This window comes from Vespula vulgaris, chromosome 6 (assembly GCF_905475345.1).
Source record: "Vespula vulgaris chromosome 6, iyVesVulg1.1, whole genome shotgun sequence".
In the NCBI taxonomy this organism is placed as follows: domain Eukaryota; kingdom Metazoa; phylum Arthropoda; class Insecta; order Hymenoptera; family Vespidae; genus Vespula; species Vespula vulgaris.
In genome coordinates, this window is record NC_066591.1 from 3096577 (window position 1) to 3117500 (window position 20924).

Sequence of the window (20924 nt, forward strand, 5' to 3'; positions counted from 1 at the left end):
AATTTGCGAAACACTTTGATCTTTTTCTCCATAATTCTTTCTTTTTTATTAATTATTTTACATTGTTCGTTATTTGAAAATTATATGAAAGGACTTAGACGAAAAGAGATTAGTTTAATGATACTCGATTACGAATTAAAACTGATATCTTTTTTTATATTTTTATTATATAAAGGAACAAAGATCAGTGTTACAGTTAGATATAAAAAAGGAAAGATATGCATGCACGATATGTTAGACGACAAATGAGTTTCGAAAATTCGACTTACCGTTATCGAAGAAATTGCGAATTTATGAACTGTTGGATAAGAAAGAAAGATTAGATAGAATGAAAATCAATGGAAAATTAAGTACTATGAATTTTATTGTATTCTTCTCCCGAATCTTACAAATAGTGAACAGCGAATATCGACATTAAATGAATTTTCTATTTCGTTCTCTTGATCTTTCACGTTGTCATTCCATCGAACTTTTTACTCGAACGTTCTCTCTTTCGTATGATCATACACACTTGTTTAACCATATACACATGAAAACATATTCTCCCTCTCTTTCTCTCTTTCACACACACACATATACACACATACGCACGATCGTTCGCCCAGCTTAGCCACTTAATGATCGTTATTAGTGCCAACGAATTACAATGCCTTATTAGAAGATCTCAACTCGTCCATTTAATCGTTTATTTTTACGGATACATTGCTATGGGCATGATGCAAAGTATGATTATCGATCAACGACTTTAATATTGCCAAAAAAATTTTACACCTTTCATCAGAGTTTCCATATTGTTCTTCCTTTTTCTCTTGATTTTGCTTTTTTTTGTGTGTCTCTTTTTCTTTTGCTCTTTTTTTGCAGTTTTTTCTTTTTCTATTTTTTTTTTCTTTTTTTTTTCATCAAACGCACGGACGCAACGACGCTACGAAATGTTCGTTTAATCGATAGGTACTTATTCTCGTAATCTCTTCCATATCTTTCAATTCTTAAACTTACTTACTTAGCAATGAACTCATTTTTACGCGCACGCGTGTGTACGAAATTTCGTTTTATTCGTACGAAATAAAAAAAAAACAACCGAAGTCGAGACATCGAGAGTCATTCAGAAAATCGATTCTATCAATTTAATATCGTAAAGTTGTCACAGTTCGTCTTTCATTATTATCGTTTCTTCTCTTTTCTTCCATTGATAAACGGAACTCGATCGATAAATTTATATCGTTCGATCTGTTCGTCCAGGATAAACGTAAATTGGAATGAAGTTTAACGTCCTACCGGCGATACTATTTACGCTCTGTAACGTCGTAAGGAAAGGAAATAACAGGGAAGATAAACGAAAGGACGAGTAAACAAAGACTATTCTCGCAAGAGCAGGAAGAACACGATCGAATCGAGAGTCATTGTATCTCTGTCTATATATGTATCATCTAGATAAAGAGAAATATAGAAGCACAGCGAGAGACAGAGAGAGAAAGAGAGAGAGAGGGAGACAGAGAGAGTCTGTAAGAGAGAGAAGGAGAGAACTCGAACAGGATTTCAGCTCTCTAAACTCGATCGCCTCCATCGTAGGTTCTATAAAACCCCATTAACTCGTTATGAGCGTCGTTGTCCGCGTATCGTGCCGTGCCATATCTTCTACTTGTCTCTACGTTTTCTCCAACACTATCGAGCTATCGTATCAATGGCGATATCTACCTATCTACCTAGCTACCACCCCCACCTTCACTCCCCCTCATTCTCCACCTCACGATTCTCTTCCTTCGCGATACAATCTCGTCGATCGCTTTTGACTATGGTGATAGCATGAATTGAAAATTTTCACCTCTCGTCGTTTTTACCTCTCCAAAGGAAAACAATTTTAGTCGTCGACATTTTCGATGGCCGGCGCGATGTCGAAAGTCCGTTAAGTGGTTATAAAAAATCGTGATATTTAATACTCTCAAGAGGATCGTTGTTTTACGTTTATTCGGTTATTTCGTTTTAATCGATGGAATAACAATAGGAATTTGGAGTATCCTTCGTTTTACTCCTTTCAACAAGTTTTTTTAGATACAATAGGACCGTTCGTATATATCTATTATATTTACCTTTTTCCTCTCTCCTCTTTTCTCTCTCCCTCTCTCTCTCTCTATCATCACCTACCTCACCCCAGTCCTCTTCCATCGAATGAAAAATTGTGTAGAATTATTATTTCAACTCGGGCATAGACGAAAGAAATTTTATTTAAGAATACAGAGACAGAGAGAGAGAGAGGGAGACTTGCAATTTTCGTTTCAAGAGGAAAGAAAACATTTAATCGTGGGAAAGCCATTTCTTTTACTCTAATATTTATCAAAGAGAAAGCGTCGTTATGAAAAGTTTGAAATTTTTTCATGTAATCGAGATAAGATTGAAAATTTATGACATCGAATATAAACTTTCGAAACGATGGTTTCATTTATGGAGGAAAAAGGAAAAAGAAACAATGAGAGACAAAGAGACGGATAAAGAGACACGGATAAAGAGAAACAAAGATAGAAAGAGAGACGAGAATCAGAGAACGAGAAGTCCGATTTTTCGTTATTCGACCACGGCGGATAACCGTGGAGCGGCGTAATAATTAAATTTATCACGAACACTGCCAGTGCTGCCGGCGGATGTGGTTGTTGCGCGACGGCTTTCCCGAGCCCGTTGAAATATTTTGCAGCTGCAACGTTCAATAATGCCTCCCGTTAAATTATCGTATTATATGGGCTTGAGGTGGGTGAGAAATGGAACAGTGGTGGGGTCTTCGGTACGAAAATAGAAAGAGAGAGAGAGAGAGAGAGAGAGAGGAAAACGGGACATCCGACCGATTTAACGGTCCGTACGTCATTGTCGTGGAGTCTACTTAACGATTCATTCTCATGGTCGATACGAACGACGATTTCGTACGATTTCCCGACGGTTTTTCTTCCCGGCCAGAACGAAATAACGCCAGTAATATAATCGAATAAATTCGAGGCACATGATCGATGTTTAATTTTCATCATTCTCAAATAATCCAAACAATTTTCCTTCTATACGGCAATATCTCGTATTATAAATTCGTTCGTTTTCGCAATAAACGAAGAATCTTGGATGAAAAGAAAAGAAAAAAAAAGGACAATGAAAAAAAGCAAAACAAAAGAAAAAAAGAAAATCCAATCGCGAGGATAACGTATGAAACCTTTGCGAGTTATTATAATTTTCTTATCAATTTTCACTTTCGTCTTTCTTATTTTACCGGTTCCTTTGATCTCCATGAACAAGGGTTCTGTATTTTGCATCCATCTATCCATAGTATGTACCAACCTATCTACATACCTACCTACCTATCTATCTACCTACCTACCTACCTACCTACCTACCTACCTACCTACCTACCTATCTACCTTCCTACCTACCTTATTCGGTCTTTCACGATCGATCCGGCAGCTCTGGAATTCTAGAAAGAGTAAACCGAGTTCTTTCGACTTTGACTTCAAATCTCCGAGTAATCATTAAATTTTTTATGCTAATATCGTCCGACGTCCGATTGATAATTACACACAGAGATATACACAAAGAGATATATACATACATACATACGTACGTGAATACGTACATACATAAAGACATACATGCATACATACATATGTCGAATAATTTGTCACGTTAATCAGAGCTCGGATCGATGACCTTTCATTTCCCCTAAAATACTTCGTATTTGGCACGAACGAGAAACGACGTTCGGTCGACAGGCGCCGATTAATTTACAGGCCTTTCCCCCGTACTTGCCTATAAATCGTGTAACTAACTACGACTATTTCATGCCCAATGACATTGACGAGAACCAGTCACTCGTTTGACGGTTATTATCGAATTATTTTACCTCCAAAAATAATTTTCTCATAGCCTTTCTCTCTCTCTCTCTTTCTCTCTCTCTCTCTCTCTCTCTCTCTCTCACTTTCTCTTTTCTCTATTTTTCTTTTTCTTTCCTTTCAGAAAGTTCAATTTATCATATAAGGAATATCACGAGATATACGGGCTAAATCAATTGAGCTTTACGAAATCATTAAAGATCCTAATAATATGATCTCCGATACATTTGCAAAAATGATCGTTCTTCGTGAACGGACCGGTAATCAAAGTGCTAAATTTGCATTAGCCATCCACGTACGAGGAAAGCATATTTGCATAAGCTCATATGTTAGTACAACGTTTGGGATTACTCGCACAATGGATCTAAAATTTTACGAAGGATCCAGGAAAGCTCGTATATTCACGGCGAATTATTATTTCGCGAAGTTTGATCGTACGGTTTGTAACTTGTAAACTCGTGAAAAAATTCTCGTCGAAGATTCGATCTAAGTATTTGATTGAAACTTATCCGAATGAATTCTCGATCATTCTGTATCAACCCTCGCAACCTACATTAATCTCAATATGGAAAAATTTACTCCTCGATACGTATCTATGTAGTAATATTGAAAATCGTGTTGATATGTTGAATAGCTATATACCGATCATAAATTTAATACGATCGACATTATTATTTCTTTTTATTTCTTTCATTACGTACGATATCGCAGACACTTGTATCAACGAGTTTGAAGTAAATAAATCGATAAGGAAGAGTTAAATGAAAAGAAAAAATAAACATTTTTTTTTCTCTTATTAACTAAGCAAAATGGCGCCAGCGTCGATCCGTCTGTTCGCGTTCGATTTCAATTCGTTCTCTTCATTCTTTCTTTATCTCTGAATCACGATTTTTTTTCGTGACACGAACGAATATGTATACATATAAAATGCGATGTGTATGTGTGTGTGCGTGCGTGTATTTGTGTGTGTAGTTATATATATAATATATATATATATATATATGTCTATAATATGTGTATATATAATATAACAGTGTCGGATGTCCAGTCACTCGACGTCCATTCTTTTATTAATTAATTAATTAATTAATTAATTATTATTATTATTATTATTATTATTTTATTATTATTATTTTATTATTATTATTATTATTATTATTATTATTATTAATATTATTATTATTATTATTAATATTATTAATATTATTATTATTATTTTATCCCTCGTATCGGGTGAAGATAAAATGTGCTCACAACGATTTCGGAACGTGCCGTTTCCGTCGAGTTTCCACACGCGTACATTGTATAAGATCGCGATCGATATAAGCGTTCATATGACAATTTTCGGCCATGAACGCAGGAAATGAAATTTCGTTGCTCTGAGCGCATGTGAGGAGAGGTCTCGAGTTATCAGGATATTATATATATATACTTATATATACACATATGTTTATATATATGTATATATATGTATAAGATTTAGGTTTAGCACGCGACGAGTTCGAACAAAGTTTATTAACTTAATCTTGGTTCGAACGTTTTTCATTGATCGTGAAATTTCTGAAAGGAACACGGTGGATACTTGGCATCGGAACGAGATCTTTCCTTTTTTCTTGAATTTTCTATTATCCTTTTTCCTCTCGTCTTAAATTTTTCTTTTCGTTAATTTCCCATCTTCTCCTTTCTCTCTCGTTTCGAAGAGTATCCGATGTCCTTGCTCGCGTGACAAAGTTAGTTAGCACCATTCGTATCGCGAAGCTACGTAGCAGCGCCAAAGATCTCCTCACGGTCACCTCAAAAGCGATGACAATGTCGCAATGATGATAAGGACCAATGCTGCTCTTGAACTGCCGCTTCCACCGTGCTGCATTGCCGCTGGATTCTCTCCTGTAATAATATCGTTCGTTAATTTACATACAAATCTATTTATTTATTAGAAGTTTTCGTTCATTAAGATTCACAGTAGATAGTGAATAATAGATTGTTCTTTCTTATCGGTTTCTGTTTTTTTTTTTTTTTTTTTTTTTTTTTTTTTTTTTTTTTTTTTTTTTTTTTTTTTAATAGAATAATCGAAGAAAGAAGAAGAAAAGAAACTTTTCTCGGGGGACGTGATGGTGTAGAGTGGGAGGGAGAATAGGAGGTGAGTTTAATGGCCGTTAAAAGATTTCACGCATAGAATGAGAGAGGGAAAAGAGTTCGGTCTCGAAAACTTTTTCCTTTTCCTCGTCCCTTTAGCGAACGTTGAGTTCTTTTATTTTTCGCGAACGTTTCGTTTCCGAACGAGTTACAAAGTATTACTATTACTATTGTGGAGAATGTGTATGTACGTGCGGGCGCGAGATCGCGCGCGATGTATGTATGTATGTGTATGTGTGTGTGTAAAATTGCTAAGTGTACGTACACGTGTACGCACGTATATAGATACATAGATACAGAGCCATATGCGCGAGAGGCTACTCTATTCGAAAACGCTCTAAAACAATATTTCTACCGGAAAGTTTGGCCGAAAGTTCGAAAGAGCCGAGAGAACCGAGGCGTCGAGTGTCTGTTATTGCGAGAAAACTACAGGATCGCCCTTTTGTCACACTAGTTGGCGACTTTTCAAATCGATTTATGGATTTGAAGGTTGATATAAAAGAGCTGGTTGGTCACTAATACAATTCCAACGTCTATCCTTATTCCTTACGATTCTTTCTCGTCCCGTACAAGTAGATATCTTTTAGCGCTGACGTATAAATGAAAAGTTAGCCAGATAGTTTATCTCGCTTTTATCACAGTCCCTTTCTTATTGAGGATTCTTCGACGAAAGGGATGAGAGAACGGATGAGACGATAAGTGAGATGAAAACGTAGAAATTGATTGCGATCGAAAGTCCATCAGATCCGATCGAATGATTACACTCATTTCATCGAAAAGATGATTTCCGAGGAACTAGTTGGATAACAAAACGAATAAAAAGATTAGTCAAGCAATAGAGCAAGTATATATATATATATATATATATATATATATATATATATATATATATTTAAGAATTAGATCGGATTAATATAAAGCTTATGATACTTTCGTTAATCCACGATCCTCTTCTGTCTTTACTCATCTACGGTTGAACTACATTTAATTCGATTAGCACCACCTAATTGCGCTTAAGACGATAAAATTGAATTTTACGTCGAATCATGGTGGAAACGAGATATTCGAATACTTTATTAGATATCGTGCGATTACTCTGAAAGATAGAACAGGATTTATTCAGCCAAAGGGCTAACTTTGTACAAATGAAAATAGAATAATGAGAATGTATATTTAAAAGTTAACTATCTGCACATCTCTCTTAACAAATATACGAACTCATACATTATGATTTATATACACATATATATATTTTTTTATAATTTATTTTCTATTATTCACGATTGACAAAGAATAAAAAAAGTATTATATTTTTCTCGCTTTATTTATCTTATTTATTTCTTTTATCAACTTACTCAATGATAATAGCAATCGTTAAACAATTTTAACGAGATGCACCGGTGATTTGAGCTGAACCTCGATTAAACCGCGTAGCTAAAATATTACGGAAAGAAAACAGTACCGTCCGAATTCAAAGGTGTATATACGAAAGGGTTGAAGGAAATAGGGTGGTAGATATAACTGTAGGCACTAGTGGTGAGCAACAGTAAACGGTTTAATGAGCCGCAAAACGATTATTGGCTAGAATTAATCTCGGTAAGCCAAAATGTGTCCGCCAAGGTTGGATGGAAATTTTACCTGATTTCTACGAGAAAGAGAGAGAGAGAGAGAGAGAGAGAGAGAGAGAGAGGTGATTTCGACTGATGAAAATACCTATAACTCCCAAAACCTTAAAGTAACCTCGATCATTCTCGTTACGACTTTTCTCATTTCGCTAGATCTTACTTCGCGAGAAAAGCACGTAGAACCATTTCGATTCAATTAAAAAGCCCGAAGAGGAAAAGCGTCTAGGAAAAATTTACAGCTCTGTTTACGCGACTCCTTCGTCACTCGGCAAACTCGTTCCTTTATACGTGGATCGTCGCTTCCTTAATTGAATAAACCAACCTCTTCTTCCATACCCTCTCTTTCTCTCCCTTTTTTATCTTTCTATCTTTCTTTCTTTCTTTATTCCTTTCTCTATCGTTTCGTCTTATTGAAAATGCTTTTGTTAATTGGACAGAGAAACGAATTTATATTCTCGAAAGGTAAGAAACAATTTTCTCTTTGCTCAGCAACGGTTTCAACTTTCTAAGAAGTATGGAGGAAAAATCACCTTCGAAAATAATTCCATCTTGAAAGTTATATATATATTTTTCTATAGATATCTAACAAACTAATTAAATAGTAATCCTTTCGAAATGTACCGCGGTGCGATACGATTGGCCTTTGTGAAACGAAGGCGATTCGATCCAACCACATTTTTCTACCCCTTTTAATGTATTCCGGTCTCTATGGCGCGAACTTCTCGAGAGAATTTAACGAGCACTAAAAAGAGTCGTTCTCGGGGATTACAAAGCAAGAAATTGCATCTCCCTGATGCGGAACAATGCTCGTGAACGTGACAAAGAGAGATAGATTTTTGTTAAACAAGGCACAAAAGGAAGGATCCTTTCGGAACGTGGAAAATAGCCAATTTCTACAGCTCGATATTATAATTTGCCAAGGAATTAAATTTCTCTCTCTTTCTCTATTTCACTCACTCTCTCTCTCTATCTCTCTCTCGCTCTCTCTCGCTCTCGCTCTCTCTTAGTAGGAAACTTTCATTAACATTATAGAAGAAAAAAAAATGAAATGGGGAGGGATAACTTTGGATGTACTGTTTCTCTCTCTCTCTCTCTCTCTCTCTCTCTCTCTCTCTCTCTCTCTGTTTCTTTCTTTCTTTGTTCAAGCAAAATAGAACTCGAAAATAACTCGAGAGTAGTCGTTGTTACGGAGCTAAACAGTTTCATTCGCGGTGATAACTAGAAACGCTTCGGGCGGTCGGAGTCATTAGAAACTCAAGTAGGTACTTTTCCTTCATCTCCTCCACCTATTCCACGCGTTTCATCGTCAGTGAGTTCACGCTCAACATTACAGTTGCGGCACGTCGTCGAGGAAATTGACATTACTCCTGACGAAAGAAGAGATTATTAAAAGTTGAATGTTCTGGACGCGTACGTGCAACTACAATACAATTTGTAATTGCATAAACTATTACTGATGCCTAATACTCTCACACGAGATTCCTCTCGTGAGAACTTAACACGTTTACAATTATTCTCCTTCACGTTAAGATAGAAGAAACGAATCGTGAGAAATAAAAAAAGAAAAATATTTTTCACGATATTTACAGGAGAGCCTGATTAAAATAATAACGATAAAAATCATTCAAATTACATTTTCTTTTCTAATGATTCACTTTATTATGTATTCTATAATATGTAAAACGCTTTTCTTTTTTCTTTCTTCTCTTCTGAATGTCGAGAAAACCTATCTACGAAGAATTTACGCAAGAAATAGAAGTTGCGTTTTATACGAACATTTCTGGCAAGATAACGTTGGTAAAGAAACCACACGAAATTTCTATCTTTTGACCAGAAAGGTCGCGGGAATCAAGCGTTAACTTTATCCAACGTTCTTTGGGCTTTTACTACGGTTAAGACGAAAATTGGCATTCGGCCAATTCGAGCACGCCACGATTGTGATTGTTTATTGCCGACTATATTGTACAACTTTCGCTCTCTTTCTTCACCGTTGCCCAAAACACGCTAAATTTTCTGCTCACAATCGGTCTATAAATCCATTGAAAATGTATAGAAAAATCATCGAGCGATCTCGACACGTAAATGACACAGAAATTGCATGGTTTTATAAAACGTGTTAAAAATATACAGGACTTTCTCTTGTTCTTTTTTTCTTTTTTTTAAATATATACGATACATATTGTATATCAATTATTTCACTAAATTAACACATTCGCAATTGATAACGTGGTCCTACGGCATTTCAAAATCTCTATTCATTTAAAAAAATAAAAACCCTGCGGCTTTCGACTATGAACGTTTAAAAATTGTACACGACATTCTGATAGCGATCTCGCTATGGAATCGTCGATTTGTTAAGTCCGTATAAACGTAGTTAAATCTTTTCTTCCAGACTTTATTTACTTAAGAAACACTCTTTAGGTTATTATTAATTTATTATTTATAAGAAAGAAAAATGAAGTATAAAAACGAAACGAACTTAATACAAAGATCAAAGTAGATATATATTTAATAATAAAAGTTCCTCCGGTGTAACGAATTGGTAAACCAGGAATAGTCAAACAAGATAAAAGATAAAGGAAAACGAATAAAACCTACGTTCGAGATTGGTATAGTCAAAGAAAACTGTAACTCGATTAAAATCTCTCTCTCTTTCTCTCTTTATGTCTCTCAGTGAATTAATAATCTCGAACGGACGGTGATTCGTTAATCTACGTTCTCAAGAGATTTAATCATAGGAATTTCCTAAAATATCGTACTAATTATCCCGATAACATAATCTCAAACAGCATCCGGTATCTCGCATATGTACGAACACAAGGAAACACGAATAGCGCCCGCGAAATATCCGAGTTTTTCTCTTGCAACGAAAGTTAAGCTTTCCTCATGGGTCTCTGAAAGAGAAAAGTGGAATTAAACCGATAAAGAGAGAGAGAGAGAGAGAGAGAGAAAGGGGGAAGAAATTTTGTCGGTCGTATGAGAAAGAAAAAAAGTCAAATGCAAAATGAGCCGTCGACTATTCTCGGGAGATTCTTTTTTTCCTCTTTCGTATATAATACGATTCCCGTTAAGCACGATTCGCGAGAGAAGAGTTTTGCAAACTCCTCACGACCATAGTCATCGTCGGTACGAAGGTACGAAAGGTTGGCCAGCAGAATCAGAGAGGGTAGTGACGTCGACGTCGGTGTCGGTGTCGGTATCGGTGTCGGTGTCGGTGTCGGTGTCGGTGTCACTGGTGGTGAGGGTGGTGGTGCTGCTGGTGGTGCTGGTACTGGTGATTACGAAGGGGTGAGGATTTCACCGATAGGGAGAAACGGCATGCGGTTCTCCCTAGCAAGAGTGAAAGAGAAAGATAGAGGAGACAGAAGGGAGAGTTGAGAGATGTGGTAGGGGTAGGAGAAGGTGAAGGGAGGGATGAAAGCGAACGTGTCGTAGTCGTCCGGAGCTTGCGGCCAAGGATATTAATAGCTCGGGCGTGACACCCCACGAAATAACCTCCCTTCCATGCCAAGACCAACCGCCATGCTCCATAACCGCTCGCTTGTCTCCTCGTAGGCGTTAACTGGGCCAAGAACTGCTCATTTTCGAGAACGAGAACTTCTCCACGTTCCTTACCAACCCTTTCAATTTTTTTTGCTTCTTCTCCTTCTTTTTCACAACCCCTTTAATATCTATCCTTTAGTATTTCTCTATCTCTCTTTCTTTTTTCCTTTCATTCTTTTTTTTTCGTTCCTTCCTCTACACCTTCACATTTATCTCTCTCTCTCTCTCTCTCTCTCTCTTTCTCTCTCTTTCTTTTTTCCAGCAATACAGATTCTTGCACGCTTTCAAATTCTTTTTCCCGAGACTCTCAGCAATTACATCAACGACTCTCTTTGTAGAGAAGTTTGCGTCTCAACCGTAACAGCTACCGTCTAGATCAAACACAACGGAATCTTATTAGAAAGAGGAAGAGAGAGAGAGAGAGTGGGAGAAATAAAGGGAGGAACGTGACAAACGTACTCTGATATGTCAGGCAGATATATTAAGTTCCTTCCTTCTCCTCGACAACTAAAGATTCCATGAAATTAGATCGACGATATCGAGTCACTGTTTCTAATGGGTAAAAACGTAATTAATCCAAGGAAACGGACGTTTCCTCGGGCACGATTTAACGGTATAAAAAGTATAGCCGGCGTAAAACAGTATTAATCGTTGAAAAATAAAGGGCGATGGAAGGAGCAAGAGGAAGATAGAGGGAATGATCTTGATAGGTTGAAGGAGGCCAAGTCTTTCCTCCTGAAAATCCATGGCTCGTTAAAGTCCGTGAAGCTACATCGACGATAATTTTTAACTGACTTTGTGAAAAGAAAGTGAAGAAGAGAGAGAGAGAGAGAAAAAGAGAGGGAGAGAGACAGACGCCACGCCGTGCCGGTAAAAAAAGCGGAATGCGTCGAGAGAATGAGGGTGGGGAAGAGAAGGGGTATAGGTGGAAGTATGGGGTGGCTGAGGGTGGAGAGGAAGGAAGAGACATCGTCGGAGAGAAGACCGAGTGGAAGTAGAAGACTTCGTATACTCGAGAAGTTCCCAGAGGAGGGCAAAGCCGACGAACGAGATAGTACCGAGTAATGTGCTCCATCTCCACCCCGGATCACATTTAATTAATAACCGCGGCATATCTCGAGAGTAATGTATATTAATTGTGAAAAAGGAACAAGGGGCATACGGGCCGGCCCGTTGCGCGTTCTCGCCGAGCAAAATTAAAGGCCGTCTTCCTCTTCTTTCTCATTTTCACTTTCTTTTTTTAGTTTTTCTTTCCCCGTCCATATTTTTTTTGCTTTCTTTCCATCTTTTTCATCATCATCTTCTTTTTCTTCTTTTTCCTTTTCCGCGTTTGACCTCGAATATTTCACGTTTAGGATCGTCGTCCTTCGATATCACTCCAACTTATTAACTATCATAGTTTATAGTGAATTCTTTGAAAATAATATTATTGATGCATGTCGTTTGGACGTTGGAAATTTCGTTTTGATTGCATAATTTCTAAAGGTAGTAGGGACTCTAGAACAAGTGGTTTGTACACTACGCGGTCAGACATAACGGGTAACGTTGAATATTCGGAAAAATATTTTGTAGAAACGCGAACTATAGCGATTTTCTATCGAACGCGTTTTCCATCGGAAAAATATACGATCGCCGGGTCAATATTAAATTTCTCTCTGAAGAGACACTAGACCAATACGGACCGTTCGAAATTATAAATTCTAACGCAAACAATCGAACCGATTGGATAATCGTTCGACTAAAAATACGGCTTTACGTATTTTATCCGTACAATAATCGGGCTATTAAATGGTTCGCATCGTTCATCCTGGTAGATCGCCTACGTTCTCCTACGATAAATTAAAAATTCAACTGATAATGAAAGAGGGACGTCGCGATCCTGACACGATAATGATCGAGGACTGCGTAATGAAATATTTTATTGAACGATCGGGCTCATGTCGTTCATTAATAAACGAAATCGAAAATTACCTGGATATCGACGATAATGATGATGCTGATAACTTTCATTATGATTATCACAGAGTTTCCGATCCTCATTTTAACGATCGATTGGGATCATTAATAATTATGTGTACGTCACGTTGTTGTTTGAATTTTAGTTATAGATATGATATCCGACAGATTTGATAACTGAAAAAAATTTATCTTGATAGAAAAGAAGAGAAAGTAAAAACAAAAAATTATACTCGTCCGTGAAGTCGCGTTTATACGAAAAAAAAGAATGTCATTACGTTTTTGATAAGATTTTCTATTAGACTCCTTTTCATGCAAGAGAACCGTTCTAATATAAATAGAAGTACAAACTGTTCTAACATAAATTATCCACTTTGTATACTGGATATATTTCGGTATAAACAACTATATATAATGTATTACAATGAAAGCTTCGAAGGTATAGAGACAATGTGAAAGCACGTATCTTGTGAAAAGGATCGAGAGCAATAATAACACGAATCCCTTTTAACAGAAGTCAAGTGCAAAGCGCATAACAAATCGTGCTTCTGTGTCTCTGCTTCTGTATCTTCCTCTCTGTCTGTCTCTCTCTCTCTCTCTCTCTCTCTCTCTCTGTCTGTCTCTATCTTTCTCTCTCTCTTTAACCCCTTCCTCTTGTTTCCAAGTCAAACGATCTCGGCTTTCGAGAGCGTCAGCCTTTGGAAGCTTTAACCGTCGAACGAATCAAAGTTTCCGAGCTCACGGTATCGAGCCGCCTCGGGGTAATCCACCGTAAATAATGCAGGTCGCTCCCGTGACGTGACTTCCGGACGTGTCGACGTTCCACGCGCGAAAACTCTTGGTTAAAAGTAGTTGAGCCCTTGGCTAAAAGTTCGAAAAGCCGACCACCACCATCAAAGTTATTGCCAGCAATGGCAGCCTGCTCAACTATCGGCACCTATTCGACGCTTCTATGTATATATATATATATATATATATATATATATATATATATATATATGTTACATAAATACATACACACACACAACTATGCATGTGTATATATATATGTATGTATGTATACACACATATATATAGAGAATGAATATAAGTAAGAGATAGAAAGATCGTCCTCAAAATCCTACGTTTATGGACGTTACGTTGAAGAAAGAACAAAGAACGCGTCTATTCGCGTCATCGACGTCGACTTAGCTACGATTTCGTTGGGATAGGAAAGTTTTATGGCTTCGTGCCGGCCGCAAGACTAAAAGCAACCGAGGGTAGAATAGAGAGGTCGCAAGGTAGATATTCGAGAAAACGATAGCTGCGGGTAAGAAAAGCAAGGTACGGTAAGCAGAAGGCACGGTGGATTAAGGGAAAAAGAAGGTGGGGAGGAGGTTAAAGGTAAAGAAGAGGGCTCAGCGAAGAAGGAAATGGCTCGACCTGAATATTTCCACAACGAACTTTTCTTTGAATACGCCATGCAACGGTGGCACGACACGCGCCCCCTTCAGCATACGAAACACCGTGGTTATCCCAGAGAATCGAAAAGACGCTGCCTTGGAAAAGAAAAGAGAAAAGGAGGTCACGTGCTGCCGTTTGACGACGACGACGACGACAACGATGACGGAGACGACGACGACGACAACGACGACGGAGACGACGAAGACGAAGACGACGGAGAAGAATAAATTCCAAAGTTTTAAACCGTCGAAAGGAAAGCACCGAGAATACACGCTCATCAACGACCTTTCCTATTTTAACATCTTTTCCTTTTTTTAACGATCCTTCGTTAAATCGACGTCTCACGTTCTTTATGAAAATCAACTCGACGAACGGATTTTCATATTTTCTTATTTTTCTTTCCATTCTTTTGTGTAACCAAAAAAAAAGGGGGAAAAGAAAAGGAAAAATTTTAAATCGTGAAAGCAGTGTATGTGTGTATATATGTATGTATGTGCAGAAGAAGAATGAGAGGATGGAGCGAGTAAAAGGGAGTTTTAAAAAACAACGGGAAATGATATTTAACTTCCAAAGTAAATCGCAACTTTGGTTACATTTTTATCTCTCATTGAAAACGCAACAAGAATAGAAGAAAAGTTCGCGATCGCCGATCTTCTAAAAGTCTCGTCCGCTTTTTTATTACCTACTTGGGTAGATCGTTAGAAGTGGTTAAGTATTCTCACGAGAAGAATTCCGCTTTTCTTACAGTATCTTTAAGAACGTATGATCGACGAGTACCGAGGGCATGAACTTAATCGTATTTCTTTCTTCTTGAATTTTAATCCGAGTATCACGTTAATGAGCTTCCTTTGGGCTTTCTCGTCAAATATCGAAAGGATTTAAATAAATATAAGAGAGAAATATAAAGATAATACAAAGAGAGGAATATACGAGAAAGCAAAAGAAAAATTTCAATTTTATGAGCTAACTCGGTAGACTGAGAAACTGCAGACGGAATTATTAAGCAAGGACTGGAATCGAATTTACGATGCAAAATAAATTTGGACGGACTTTCATATCTCAGGGTTTTAACAAAGATAGAGCGAAAGAACCATTGTTCCTACCGACATTTTTATATTGTCGTGGTAACGAATCGAATTATATAAATCGATATTAATAATGTTATTAACGAATATATTACGATGATCGTATACGAAACGCAACGCGTAAGATTAAAAAAGAAAGAAATTAAAACAAAAAAAACATTGTTCGTAATCATATCACGATTACGTAGGAAAGCACTGTAGATGCTACGAATATAAAAAACGTAATAACGACGATTGGAATGAAAAGAAAAGAAAAAAAAAACAAAAACAAAAAACGTGATTTTTTTTCAATCGCATTCTGTACGTGATCGATTGTATGATTATACATACGGACTGATACCGTAAAATATTCGGAGGATTTTTCGAAAGGACACATCTTGTCTAGTTGATAGAGAATTTCGCTAATCCTTTTTTTTTTTTTTTCTTTTTTTTACGATCAATGGACTGAATTTTTCCATTGAATAAATAAAACGAACAACGTGTACGAGTACACGTTGTGAAAATGCGTGTTCGTAAAAGGAATTTAAAAATTCAACCGAAAAAAGATGGAAAAAAAGAATGTAAAAGAGAAAAAAAAAGATAGGTTTTCGATCGAAGGAGTTTTCCTGTTTGAAAACACCCTGGTCCCTTGATAACCGGCTGGCAGCCCATTTTCTTCGAGTAGTATCCCGCGGATGACGGCGTTTCTTCGGTAAATGCCTCGCAACTTGAGCGAAATGGAAACCGAAATGAAACGGAAGCTTCAAATAGCAATCGAGGCAGCCGTCAATGGCAGGAATCCTTGTGACTTCAACCCCATATTCCGATTATTTATTCGTACCTTAGTGTGTTTCGATTTTTCATCGAAACTTTTTATAGGCTAAAAAAGAAACGGATTCCAAAAAGGAATGAAACAAAAATAAAACCAAAGGGTAAATAAAAAAGGAAAAAATGAAAGGATCGATACGGAAAAAAGAAAAAATGAGAAAAGTAGCAAGTAACACCATTGAAAAGCCGCGAAGGGTCAATTATCGATCTTTCAATAGAGTGGAAAATTATATTGGCAGACAGTAAATATATATATATGTGTGTGTGTATAGTATATATATAAACAATCTATGTAAAGAGAGGGAGAAATTGTTTTAACCTTCCGTTTCTCCTTCGAAGGTTTTGAAGCTCTGGCCTGTTATCAGTACGGAACAGAACTTCTCACGTTTACTCTTTACGATCTTGACTGGAATACTCTTAGAGAACGTAAAATTTCTAATACAGAAAGATAGATAGAGAAAGAGAGAGAGAGAGAGAGAGAGATTTATGATGTTTATTAACAGACGAGGCTATGTATATAAATAATTAAAAGACTGTATCTGATCTGTATTAGTAACTTATTAAAAAAAAAATAAAGATGTTATCTCTTCAGAAAAAAAAAGTTTTCATGCAAATGTTTTAATAAAAACCATTGACCATTTTGGGATATATCATTAATGTAGAATAAATAGAAGAGAAAGAGAGAGGGAGAAAAAAAAAGAAAAGGAAAGAAAATGAATAATGTAAAAGGTCCTACCGTTGAGCACGTGGACGGAGACGACAGTGACCGCAGCTATGTCGGCCAATGCGCAACTATAGTTCCCACTGTCTTTCTTATTCGCATTGGCAATGTAGAGCCTCGAAACCGCTCCGGTCGACCCCATGTCGGTTTTCACACTGAAACAGAAAAACAGAAAGCACGTAGGAACGTCTAAGGAATTTCTTATCGTTCGAAGTGAACCTGAGTGAAAGTGGGAAGAAAAACTCGAACATTCTCTGTGTGTTGTTCATTCAGTGAATAAGAGGGAAAAAGATAGAGGGTGAGAGTAAAAGAAGAAGAAGAAGAGAGAGAGAGAGAGAGAGAGAGAAAGACGAGGATATAAAGAGAGACGTGGGAAAAGGGAAGAGAGCGTAAATCAAGTTGCCCTTTTCCTCTCGATTCTGTCGCCGACGGATCGACCATTTCTCAAGAGTCTACTTCTCTGTTTTTTTCTTTTTTTCTCTCTCTCTTTCTCTCTCTCTCTCTCTCTCTCTCTCTCCCCCTTTTTTTCCTTTTACTTTTGTTCAACTCGAACTATAAGAGGAAAAAGGAAATAAAAGAAAGAAAAGAGTAAAAGTTTTAGGGGAATCACGTGCGAGACTCCTGTTATGATCCTGGGATTTCTTTTATTCTTATTTCAACTTTTTACAAAAAAGAAAAAGAAAGAAAGAAAGAAAGAAAGGAACATTTCAACGTCGCGATTCGATCATTAGCTCTATCTAAAAAATTATTATATTAATTGTACTAAGCGATATCGAATACTTCGTGTTCCTTAAAGGACTCTATTTTTCTTCTCTTTCCTCTCTTATTTTTTCTTCCTTATTTTTATTTCATTTTATTTTATTCTTTTTAATGAAGATAACAAGAACGCTTGGATGTTTTCCTTCAATAAGGATAATGAGAATGAATACCATACTCGTCGTGGTATTAATCAAAAGAATTCAATACGTATTGATAAAACGATCAGTAAAAATCAAGGAATGGCCAACGTTAGTTTTATCTATGGTTAAGAAAGTCTGAGAAAGGGCAGAAGTTAAAGAGAGAAAAAGAGAGACAGAGAAAGGGATAGAAAGATAGAGAAAGAGATAAGTTCTTGAGAAGCAAGTTCTTCTTAGTCCTTTGCACGATAAACGTTCTCAAATGAAAGCGCGCAGGCGCTCGCATTGAGGTTAGAAGGAGTAGAGGAGACCATTAAGCAAGAACTACAGCAAAGTCCGTTTGGATATGATGCGGAAGGAAGACGGATTTTAAGGACCGTGAGAGCGGCTAAGGAGGTCGGTAAAAGGACGATATCCAGGATGCCGCAGGCTATGCAAGAGAAAGAGAGAGAGAGAAAGAGATAAAGAGATAGAAATAGTGAGAGAAAGAGAGAGAGAGAGAGAGAAGGAAAATGAGGCTGCTGTCAGTGCATTCCTCGCCTTGGACCGGTTTAAGAATTCATTCGGATTGCCGAGATGCCAGGAGACGCATCCTGTGGCCCGACCCACGGTTCTTCTCATCCTTCGACTCCTGATGGAGTCCTTTGAGAATAACGCATCGAGCACTTCTCTACCCTTCCATAGCGAAAGTACCAAGTGAGAAAGAGCTATAAGAGCGTTAAAAGCACTTGTTGCCACCCCGTTATCGTTACTCTCTTGTCGTTCTCTCTCTCTCTTTCTCTATCTCTCTTTCTCTCTCTCACTGTGTCTTTCTATCTTTCTCTCTCTCTTTCTCTCTTCCTCCCCATTCTTCAGTAGTCTAATAGAAACTCTTTCTTTGGTTATCATGAGAGGCAAAAACAATCGTTTCGTCAAATATTTGCCATTATGATGGATCGCGAAAGGAAGAAGTTGGAGAAAGAAAAGAAAAAGAAAAGAGAAAATACATGATTCATTTAAAGATTCCAATGTTTTTCACAATTTTAAGTTCGTTGAGTATTCATTTCATTATTTTCCACTGTATATCGTAAAAATTCTGTCACTAGGATGCTTGTAAAAAAGATAAAAGGGAAATACAGTGAGAGATAGAAAGAGAGAAAGAGAGAGAGGGAGAGAGAGAGAGAGATCAAGCTAATAGAGACATCGTGTAAAACTCCAACTCGACAACGATGGATGTCAGGTAACGCATATTATCCAGCGTTGAAATTATTGGACGGCTGTGGTGGCCATCGTCGAAATCTGTCGATGCGATATTTCACCAGTGGGGAAACTCAAAATCGCGGAACAGGAAGATAACAGCCGAACTAACGGGCTACTGGATGTAACACCTTCTACTCTTGTATACATACAAACTCACACACATATTTACATTGACATTCTGTGTTCACGTCACATGGACAAAAGCTTGCTGGGAACAGCCGGTAGTCTCAGTACTCCGCGAAAAGCACGCGAGATCGAGCCGCGTCACATTGTGGCTCGGGCCAAAATTTCCTCACGATTGGCATCCCTGCGACAGGTACGCACGTACCTATACACACACACACACACACACATACACACATATATATACATATCTACATACGTAACATGGTTTGCCATTTCGAACCACCGAACATTGCCATCACCCTTTCATTTCTCTCTCTCTCTCTTTCTCTCTCTCTCTCTCTCTCTCTTCCTCTCTTTCTCTTTCTCTCTCTTCTTCCCTCCTCACCCTTTTCTCCCGCTTATTGGACACATTTACCGCATTGTACCGCAACCGTGTACCGCACATACCCCTTCTTCTCTCTTCCTGCAAACATTCGTAACCGCGAAAATTTTATACGAACGGCTGCCTTATCCAGAAACCACGGTAGCTTCTCCCTTATGTCTCATACAGTTTACCTAGCAACCTTTGTACGAGGAAATTGATGGTTTCCTACTATCACGATCAATATTTTCAGATTTCGGACTTCAAAACGTGAATGTACTTATTTATTTATTTTTTTCTCTTTGACCAACAAAATATTTATTTTTTCTTTTTTGTACACCATTCTTTTATCCTGAAAGATCATTTTTGTTAATGAAAGTCTAATCTAACATTGTTCAAACATAATTTTTTATTGGTTAATTAAAATCTAATCTCTCATCGTTCCCTCGGAAAATCTATAATAATTTCCTAACGAAATTTCTTAATTAAGGAGAAATACAAACAGTCACTTCTGTTCGTAAGTTGAAAATGTATTATCACTAGAAGAAGAGACACGATAAATAAATTATGCATTATGAATCTGCTATTCGCGAAATTTTGGTTGAAGTTCGAAATACTAATAGAAATAGAAACAGAGACAGAGAGAGACAGAGACAGGGAGAGAGAGAGAGAGAGAGAAGGAAAGAATGAAAGTGAGAGTAAGAGGAAAGAGAAAGACAGAGAAAGAGACGGAGAGACAGAGAAAGAGATTAAGAGACTTCTTCGACTTCGTTTCGCCGAGAAGGGTTTATTCGTACACAGTTTCCTGCCCTAGAGTAAAACGAAGGGAAACTTCACGGTCCGCCTATTAATCCGGCCAAGTTAGATTTTGAATTTCGCGACGTTTAATGCTCTTAGCTTCCACGGAGTTTATTAGGCTTCGAACTTTACTCGAAATTGTGAATTTTGTTCCTCGTGCCATCATCCAATGCCATTCCCTTTATCTCGTAACATGCTTTTCTATATCTCTAAGGTACGTATGTAAACTCGTTGGAATCTTTTCTAGCAAAGGAAAAACGAAAATTCGATTTACCAGAAAGAAGGTTGAGAAGTAATATCTTTTTGATCAGGAGATATAACTCGACGG

At 37.3% G+C, this 20924-nt stretch overlaps 1 protein-coding gene across 7 annotated transcripts in view; it reads right to left on the bottom strand.

The window, feature by feature from the left end:
• Nucleotides 1-346: 346 nt before the first annotated feature.
• The window catches only part of LOC127064485 (lachesin), a 183403-nt gene continuing 162825 nt past the window's right edge, over nt 347-20924 (bottom strand). For 5 of the 7 annotated variants that reach the window (XM_050995598.1, XM_050995601.1, XM_050995600.1 and 2 more), the window contains 2 exons: nt 17192-17331; nt 347-5747 (listed from right to left, as the gene is read on the bottom strand). In XM_050995598.1, the coding sequence (XP_050851555.1) occupies nt 5650-5747; nt 17192-17331 (238 nt within the window). In that variant the 3' untranslated portion in view covers nt 347-5649. The remainder of the gene's footprint in view (nt 5748-17191; nt 17332-20924) is intronic. The other 2 variants (XR_007781726.1, XR_007781725.1) reach the window with 2 other exon arrangements.